This window comes from Monomorium pharaonis, chromosome 1 (genome assembly GCF_013373865.1).
Source record: "Monomorium pharaonis isolate MP-MQ-018 chromosome 1, ASM1337386v2, whole genome shotgun sequence".
Classification (NCBI taxonomy): domain Eukaryota; kingdom Metazoa; phylum Arthropoda; class Insecta; order Hymenoptera; family Formicidae; genus Monomorium; species Monomorium pharaonis.
In genome coordinates, this window is record NC_050467.1 from 618,799 (window position 1) to 627,229 (window position 8,431).

The following is an 8,431-nucleotide window of genomic DNA, read 5'->3' on the forward strand; positions in this document are numbered from 1 at the left end:
GCGTTATCAACAAACGTTTCTGTCGATCTTACAGTGCCTCGGCACAAAATGAAGAACGAATTCGTAAATATATCGTCGAATTAATCTTTTCATAAATATAATATAAGTATTTTCTTTTCAGAAAATATCAAGATCCGTGAAAGAAACACACAAGAATAAGATTTCCGAAATACGAGTGGAAAATGAATCTAGTGGAAGAACATAAGGCACTATGCCGTGCGTATAGGTTAAATTAAATTAAATTTTTTGTTACAAATCTGACAACGAATCAAATTTTAATTGAGATATTTGTTTTCTTACGCGATATAAATGGAGATAAAGCATCGATGAGTTTTTCTAATCTTAAGAGAAATAGGTACAAATTATCTTTTCCTAGCTGATTTCTTGTACGGTTCATCTTTCCTCCTTTTCTCGCTAGAGAGAAGAAGACGAACTCTGCAAAGAGTTAGAAGGAATAGAATTGTCCTCCAAAAATCCAAATGAGTGAAACAGTCGAGTTAGGATTCCGATGGAATCTCTTTCTCCATGTGTGTCAATACGATATTACGGTCAGTTTCGTTAGGTAAACGCGATCTGTCTCCTGTCTTCAGCGATGCTCTCATGTCCAGGCACATAACGTCTGTGTTCAGAGAGTGCTGTTTGTCTTCCAAATTTTTTTCGATACATGCAAGCAAAGATTCCATATTGTTGTAGCTCGCTCTAGAGAATTAATGAAAGCTAACACTAGAGAATAAACAAATGGTAAATAACTCATCTGTTAATCAACAACATTACATACTTTGTATACTCGATCATCTTAACGAGCTCCTCTTTGGTCTGTTTCAATTGTAGGGCTTCGTTCTTCAAGCCTGATTCAACTTGGTCCTCACAGAGTTCTGAGCCAGGTCGATGAACACGATTCTCCAGTCGTGTTTCCACACATTTCACCACGTCTGCTTTACTCATCAGTGTGCTTTCCAGCTGGCTTATTTCATTCTTCAACGTCTCCATTTCCTTCTGCATCTGTTTTGAATTTCGACTCGCAGATGAGAATATTTTTCTCTTTTATGAATTTGATATTTATCAGATTGTTAATTGTTCAGTTTATTCCATGCCTTTTCTAAGCATGTGAACTGATTAAAATTGGGACAAGGTGAAATATGATTGACCATACACACCTTGAGCTTTTGCCAATCCATCTCATTTCTGGCTTTCTGCGTTTGATAAATTCTCTTCCTCAAAGTGTAATCTGTCACGTCTTGCTGGGCTTTAATATCGTTTCGAGCGTGTTCTTTCATTGCACGTGTTGCTTCACGGAACCTGTAACACTCATTCAATTCATTTTCGACAGACAACTTGGAATGATGACATCGGTCCAGCCAAACCTCGTACGTAATTGAACTGTTGAAATGGAAAGGGACAAGTTACCAATCTGATGATATTAAGAGTTCGATAAAAAAAAGTAATGCTTACTTTGCTTTATCAATAACTGTTTTCGGCTTGTAACTTATATTTGCATAAGCACGGTCCATTTCCAGATTCTCCCTATCTATTCTGATAGTTTCATTCTTATCCTCTATGTCCAAGTTAAGCTTAAACTTGACAGCTTCCAAGTGCTTCAATTTTTCCCAAGCAGCCTGAGCTCTGTCAATAAAATTAAATAGAGAAAAAGGATTTTTTAGAATTTTCGTTACTTATCAGATTAATTACCTCTTAGTCAACGCTTCGTGAATACTTGTAATCGTACAGAGTTCCTTCTTCAGCTCAATATCAGCCTCATCATACGTGAGTTCAGTTTCTCGACGGCAATCCCTCGTCGAGATGCATTCGCTGGTGACGTGCATAGGATGGGTAATGCTCTCAATTTCCTTCTCCGTGTTAGCTTTTTCGTCTCTTAATAAGCGTATCTCGATTAGTAATTTTTGTAACAAGTCCTCGAGGACGTCTTTCCATCTCGATAGCTCTAACACTCTAATGAAACAAAATATTAAATACTAGAAATGTATGTTTTTCCATGGAAATTGAATAAAATCAATTTGTTCAACTTGCGCTAGTTTTAATTATGCGAGAAGAAAAACCGATGGAGATACAACGTTTGCCAATAAATTCGCGATCACCTGTCCGCTATGCGAGCGTCATTCATGTAGATATCCCATTTCGTTCTCACATTCCCCTCGGAACGAGCAGTTTTGCTCGCATTGCGTAGCCGGCAAACCTCGGATCTTCTGACATCCGCGCTCTGTCGAAGCTCCCATTGCTTGGTGTACCAGTCCGGTAACCCAATATGAGGCAGAGGCTTCTCATAGGTGCTCACGAACTTGGCCATGCTAACGAGAATACGCTTGATGACGAGGAAGAAAGGAAAACGAAGTCTAGGGTTATGAAAGAGGAAACGAGAAATATTCCGCAGATCGCGCGCGGAATAAACGATTCGATTGCAACGTTGTCAGGACAACGAGGGAAGGCGAGGCAAGGGAAATTGATGTGCAAATTGCAATCTTTCCTCGCCGTCAATCTTTGAGCAACTCGCTGCGAATCTTAAGTTAAATCTTGACATCTTTAATATTTTCAAGGCTTAGTATTTCTTTAAATTAAGGAATAGTCGTTTGGGGTGATTTCTATCATTTCAGCAAGAAATAATCAATATGTACAATAATAATAATAATTTTATCAATTTAATTGAAGGATCAGGGGCGATTGGTCGAAGATCGCGTGCGTATCTTAAAGTTGAAGAATTAATTATTAAAATTAAAATTTTTTAATATTAAAATTTTTTCTTTGAATTTTCTTAAAATCAGATAGATGCTGCCCTCAAGCGTTCGATTGAAATGACATAGATGAAAAGAGGTTCACTCGGATGCTTTTGAGTAACAAATCGCTTTTGTTATAATTTATTTTTGTTTATTTAAATATCATATTTGACAGATACAAGCGACGCGGCGATTACTGTCAATATTAAAGAGAGGACTTCAAAACCGGTAGCCCGTTCCTTCGCGTTATCATGACTCCGCAAAAATTCGTATAACGCCATTTAATATATCGATTCGATGACGAATTCGAACTGCACCGTTGTCTTCCGGCAATTCCCGTGATCAACATGGCCGTTTCGTGCTAAGGCCGGCTACGGGGGAAGACGCCGTCCTTAAAGGTACAGTAGAAATATAGCTTGGGATCGATCGCATCCCGAATGGATTTACGTTTCGCGTTGATGGCTATCGTCAGCGCCTCGTCATTCGTTTCAAGGTTTTGCCGATTTCCCTGAGAAGGTTGTTCGATCCTCTTGAGGAATTTTACGACGCACGCCGTAAAATAGGCTTCGTTTCAGCTGCACTCTCTTGCACCTCCTTATCTCCGAGTGAAGTAAGCATGTATACCCGAACTTCGGAGGGTAAGGGGAAGAAAAGAAGCGAAGTGCAGGGAGTGTAACTGAAACGAAGTACGATGATAGACACGCCAAGCCCGTTGGGCCCGCTCGTCACGGGGAGCGAGGGGGAAGTCAACCGGAAGTCAGTCTGAACGGTATAATGTACAGTTGGCAGTTTCAGCAACGTAAAAAAAATGGAGGATTTCTCGCTGGTATATATATATATTATTGAGAGAAAATGAGGGAGATGATTTGCTTACATTAAGATCGAAAATCAAGACAATTGATTCGATCGTTGTCAAATCACGTTTAGAAAACTCTCAGTATCGCGGTACTATCGATTGGTGGGAAGCTCTCGTTGGTTAATCCGTCTCGCGAAGATACGTAATATTTTCGCAAAAATGCACAATGAGTAAATTGAACAAAATTTGTCCCTACGGAATTGGATAATTCGAACTTTTCATTTTTGACTCGGAGATTGATCTTGAATTGTTTGCGAGTTTTAATATATAGACGAAAAAATTTAACTTGTTCGCGGAAACGTGCGGGAATGCGACGAGGGAATCTTGCAAAGACAACGTAATTATAACTTTTAACAAATATTACGCAACACAAATCTAACAAAAATATTAAACGGGTCCCAAAAAAAGGCACGGACCCCTGCGGTGGCGTCGTAGTCCGTAGCCACCAAGATGCATGTGTGTGTGCGTTTGTGTGTGTGTGGAGGAAGAGGAGAAGCGTGCATAGAAGTCGATCACGTGATCGATTGACGCATGCGCTGAAAAGTCCCGCCCGAGAAGCGTTCTCTCGTGATTCGTGGCATTGACTGTACCCCCCCGGTATTCCCCGACCCGACTCCAACTCCCCGTGACAAGGCGCACGCAACGGACGTGCGGGTGCTCTCGCGTGTGGCGTGTGTAAAAAGCAGCCGGAATGCGCGCGCATTCCTACCAAATACGAGCGTGAAAACTTCTTGCAGCAATTCGGAACGCGCGGCGGCGGGAAGAGACTCGTCGGCCTATTGCTCTCGCGAACGAGCGAGGGAAGGGCCGGCGGCAAAGCGGGAGAAACCGAGAGAAGGAACCCGCGAGGGAGCTGAGGAGAGGAGCAGAGGAAGAGAAAGAGAGAGAGAGAGAGAGATCGGAGTGGTGCGCCATCGGCGGTCGGCGACCGCCGAAAGTGTTTCATTGTCGAGGGAGCCGGTAAGAACCGCCAAAGCGGACCGTGTGTGTGCGTCGTCGTCAGGTATATCGCCGTGTTATTATGCGTCGACTTGGCATGAAGAACAAGCGTAAAAAGTCGGAAACGGCGAGCGACAGCGAGCCGGAAGAAAATGTCGGCGCACGCGCAGCCGGCGGCGACGACGCTGGCAACGGTGAAACGCAGGCCGGCAGAAGCAGCAACAGCAGCAGCAGCAACGCGGGACACAAGTCCGGCACGAAGAGACGCTCGTCGCGCGGTGCATCGGTGCAGAAGCCGGCCGCGCATAACGCGGACGACGACGCCGAGACCGCGTCGGACATCGCGGCGGTAGAGGCGGCGGGAGAACAAAACGGAGAGAAGGCACAGAAATCATCTCCGAACAAGCGCAGAAAGAAGGAGGATCGAGCGTCCACGTCCGCCCGCGACAAGTCCGAGCCCGAGCCCGAAGATGAGTACGAGGTATGGCGATGTTTACTTTATCGTTCCCCTCCTCTTCCCGCCTATCTGCGCGTCACTCATTGCCAGTTACGTTGAGTTACATTTAGATTACCGACGCGAGTGAGCAACCGGTTAAGAATTGTCACGGAATAATTACATTTTTTTTTTGTAACATTTAAATGCATTTGTTTTTTTCGCGTATCTGATTTTGATGACGTTGATTAAGTTTAACGTGTGCGACGTCGTTTGCTTTGCGCGAAGCTGATTGGTCAACTGCATATCCCCCTTCTCGTTTTTTCGTCCAACGAATGTTACCGCGCGGAAAGACGCGCGGAAGATGTGTGAAGCTAGCTTAGCAACAAGCAAAATAAACTAATCTTATGATTTACGTATATGCGGTACATACATAGAAGTACTTGGAATGTCAATAGTCTTTTTTTTTTTAATTCGATTGTCAAGAAATTATCCCTTGAAATAAAGAGCCTTATCAAAAAATCTTAAGAAAATTATAATTCTTAAATAAAATATTACACAAATTTGAATAGAACTTTGCTACTATTATATTTTGAAAGCCTAAATTTTTAGGCATTTCTATGTAATAAACAGTAGTCAACTAAAGAAATTAATAAATAATATTTTTAAAATATCAAAATTACATTTTTTGAAACTTTAGATGAAAATTAATTTTGTTTATTTTTAGGTAGAAAAACTGATCAATCTTCGTACCATTAAAGGCCGTCGACAGTTTTTAGTAAGGTGGAAGGGTTATGGAGAAGCTTCTGATTCTTGGGAAAATGAAAAGGATCTAAACTGTCCTCGGTTGATAGAAGAATATTTAATCGAAGAAAAAGACAGGGAGATGGAGATGAGTAAGCCTAAAACAGAATCTAAATCTAAAAAGCCTAAAAGTAATTCCAAAAAACATGTGGATAATGGTACGTCATGTCATATTTTGTATATATTAATTTTATCTTCAAATATCATTGTAAAAAATGATTTTATGCATTTGTACGTTTTTTCTAGACGAGCAAAATAGTAAGGATGATAAAGAGGGCTCAAAGGAATTTGAGGTTGAGAGAATAATTGAGGTACGCTTTAAAAAGAATGGAACAAAGGAATTCTTAATTAGATGGAAAGGATTCAGTGCAACCGACGACACGTGGGAACCAGAGAGAAATCTGAGCTGTCCAGAACTTATCGCTAAGTTTATGCAAAAGGTAGAAAAAGCAAAGACATCTGAGATGCGGGAACTCAGAACAAATCGTGCACATACTAAACGATATACTTTGACAACACGTGATCATGGAAGAAGATTATCCAAACGTAACAGAGACAAGCAGAGGTACTTGATTATTTTTTAAATGGATTTTGAAGTCCACAATTCTGTATTCTAATTACATTATTAAAAAATGCATATTCTTTTGTAGAGCGACTTATCATGAATGCGATGAATAAAGAATTGCAGTCCCAATATTTTTATTCAAAGAATTTATATATACATATATACAAATATATATATATATAAATATATATATATATTATATAAGTCTGTAGTTCTACAAAGATGAAAGGCGAGACAGAAACAAAAAGAAATATATCAAAATCTGAATAATTTGCTATTATATTAGAAGTATGCAATATATGCAAATCCTCTTTTCGAGGAAATAAAGATTATGTGAATAAGATAGGAGTGAGCACATATATGATAAATACACATATATGTATGTATTTATTAATCCAGAAAGATGAAAAAATTTCCAGAATATTTATATTACTGAACGCGAATGTATGACGCAGTAAAAGAACTGAATTTAAATGTGTAATGTGAAAAAAGTTATTTCTCGGCTTTTACGTCATATTGGCTACGAAGCCAATCGCGAAGTAAAAATCAGAACGAAAGAATGAAGAGTAGCTGTGTTTATTAAAATTATATCTGAAGTATAGACAAGCGGGTCACAACGTTTTCTCCTGTGTGCATGCGTTTAAACACTTGCACAAAGTGCACATTACAAGTTGTCACGGTCGGGTAATGTATTTATTTTGCATTGCGATGAAGACGTGTTACAAATATGAAGTTGACAAAACTTTTAGATTTGAAATCTATCTTATTCATTTTACTATACTTTACATTATTAATTTTACTGTATTAAGAATGTAAAATACAGCTTTATCTTCTATAGATATTCAGATTTTTTTTTTAAAGATAACGATTTTGGGAACACGTTCTAGAGGAGACAAATGGGGAAGATACAAATTTGTCAAAATACAATATGAAGTCTTAGCTCTAACATAAGCAAATTAAAAGAAAAACACTTGTGTTAAAGAAGATTGCTTTATTTAGTCATTTTACACACGTTCACTCCTTTTTACTTCCTTTACTTGTAGACCTAAGGAAAAAAAAATCACTACAGATCAACCCTTTATTTTCAAAGATTTGTTGGGGTTGTAAAAAATGTTAATGGTGTATCGTTATTCTAATTATAAAATTTAATTGGCAATCTAATTATACCTGGTGGTAAGGATTGCTTGAGCTTCTCAGCCTTCTCCTTGTCTGTGATAACAAGGGTGTACAAAAATCGGGAGCATCGAACTTTGAACTTAACATTGTCGGCGTTCTTCTTGATTTTCACAGCTGAGGAATGAGCAAGGGAATCGATTATACTTGTGCAAAACTTGACTCAAATGGAAAAGATACACAAATTAATAAAGATACTTTACACTTTGCATCTTTCCTCCTGGCTTTTAGCAGGAAGTCTTTGATCTCTTTGATTTCTCGTGGCTGAAAATGCAAAATAAAATCATAACTCACTCGCCTAACAGATAAAAATCTTTTTTATAGGTTATGTTTTGTCGCGGATATACATATATGTTGACGCAAACGTGATGTTAAACGTTTTATAAATCTCCAAAAACGTAAAATTCAACAAAGCTAAATAGATGACTCGTTCACTTACCATATTTTCTTTATGACTGATAAGAGTGATTAAATGAACCTGAAATAGAATAAAAATTTGGTGAGAAACTTGTAGAGAAGACCAAAACGATTGAGCACACGTGAAACAATATTCCTTTTTGCACGAGCACGAGATAACGTTTCCGCGAAACGATATACGATGACGAACAAACGGTACAGATGCAAAATAAATTTTACAGAGGCACGATATACTCACTCCAAACGCACGGAAGTTCACGAAGAGAGAGAAGAAATGTGAAAAGAAAATGAACACGGTCGACGGTCCGCGACAGTCAGGTCAAGTTAGGTTTGAGGAGGGTTCAAATCAACAACTGAATTCCAAGTGACAGAATTTAGATTTCAGATGATAATTTTAGGAAGGAACTAAGAGAAAACATTTCTTGATCATTCTTTTTATTTTACAATATTATAATTTTTGGAAATTATGTGTATAGATGTGAACGAGAATATCAAACTTTGCATGTAAAATTTTA

At 38.8% G+C, this 8,431-nt stretch overlaps 3 protein-coding genes across 4 annotated transcripts; 1 reads left to right on the forward strand and 2 right to left on the reverse strand.

Annotated features, from left to right (window-relative positions):
• Nucleotides 1-258: 258 nt before the first annotated feature.
• LOC105834041 (tektin-B1) lies at nt 259-3,253 on the reverse strand. 2 transcript variants are annotated; one of them, XM_028192323.2, is made up of 7 exons: nt 3,177-3,253; nt 2,097-2,306; nt 1,690-1,950; nt 1,453-1,623; nt 1,158-1,380; nt 779-1,002; nt 259-699 (listed from the first exon to the last, which is right to left on the reverse strand). In XM_028192323.2, exons 2-7 carry the CDS (start codon nt 2,303-2,305, stop codon nt 498-500), a joined length of 1,290 nt encoding a protein of 429 aa, XP_028048124.1. In that variant the 5' UTR covers nt 2,306; nt 3,177-3,253; the 3' UTR covers nt 259-497. The 2 variants fall into 2 exon arrangements, with proteins under 2 accessions (XP_028048124.1, XP_012531688.1); XM_012676234.2 differs by lacking the exon at nt 3,177-3,253 and having other exon boundaries at nt 2,097-2,905.
• Nucleotides 3,254-4,308: 1,055 nt separating this feature from the next.
• On the forward strand, nt 4,309-7,302 carry LOC105834042 (chromobox protein homolog 3). The gene is made up of 4 exons (XM_028192324.2): nt 4,309-5,005; nt 5,685-5,919; nt 6,008-6,326; nt 6,412-7,302. The coding sequence occupies exons 1-4, from the start codon at nt 4,607-4,609 to the stop codon at nt 6,437-6,439; spliced, it is 981 nt and encodes a 326-aa protein (XP_028048125.1). The 5' UTR covers nt 4,309-4,606; the 3' UTR covers nt 6,440-7,302.
• LOC105834043 (60S ribosomal protein L38) lies at nt 7,298-8,297 on the reverse strand. Its single transcript, XM_012676236.3, has 5 exons — nt 8,155-8,297; nt 7,939-7,977; nt 7,703-7,763; nt 7,494-7,616; nt 7,298-7,371 (listed from the first exon to the last, which is right to left on the reverse strand). The coding sequence occupies exons 2-5, from the start codon at nt 7,939-7,941 to the stop codon at nt 7,331-7,333; spliced, it is 228 nt and encodes a 75-aa protein (XP_012531690.1). The 5' UTR covers nt 7,942-7,977; nt 8,155-8,297; the 3' UTR covers nt 7,298-7,330.
• Nucleotides 8,298-8,431: the final 134 nt, after the last annotated feature.

What these genes read in the sequence shown, in the direction of transcription:
- LOC105834041 (XM_028192323.2), bottom strand. Translation starts at nt 2,305, where the DNA reads ATGGCCAAGTTCGTGAGCACCTATGAGAAGCCTCTGCCTCATATTGGG. An exon ending in CACGAAGCGTTGACTAAGAG is followed by an intron (nt 1,624 to 1,689) that starts GTAATTAATCTG and finishes TTTTATTGACAG; the next exon opens with AGCTCAGGCTGCTTGGGAAA. An exon ending in TGGATTGGCAAAAGCTCAAG is followed by an intron (nt 1,003 to 1,157) that starts GTGTGTATGGTC and finishes AATTCAAAACAG; the next exon opens with ATGCAGAAGGAAATGGAGAC.
- LOC105834042 (XM_028192324.2), top strand. Translation starts at nt 4,607, where the DNA reads ATGCGTCGACTTGGCATGAAGAACAAGCGTAAAAAGTCGGAAACGGCG. An exon ending in AGCCCGAAGATGAGTACGAG is followed by an intron (nt 5,006 to 5,684) that starts GTATGGCGATGT and finishes GTTTATTTTTAG; the next exon opens with GTAGAAAAACTGATCAATCT. An exon ending in CGTAACAGAGACAAGCAGAG is followed by an intron (nt 6,327 to 6,411) that starts GTACTTGATTAT and finishes ATTCTTTTGTAG; the next exon opens with AGCGACTTATCATGAATGCG.
- LOC105834043 (XM_012676236.3), bottom strand. An exon ending in CAGGAGGAAAGATGCAAAGT is followed by an intron (nt 7,617 to 7,702) that starts GTAAAGTATCTT and finishes CTCATTCCTCAG; the next exon opens with CTGTGAAAATCAAGAAGAAC. An exon ending in CAAGCAATCCTTACCACCAG is followed by an intron (nt 7,372 to 7,493) that starts GTATAATTAGAT and finishes TTTTTTCCTTAG; the next exon opens with GTCTACAAGTAAAGGAAGTA.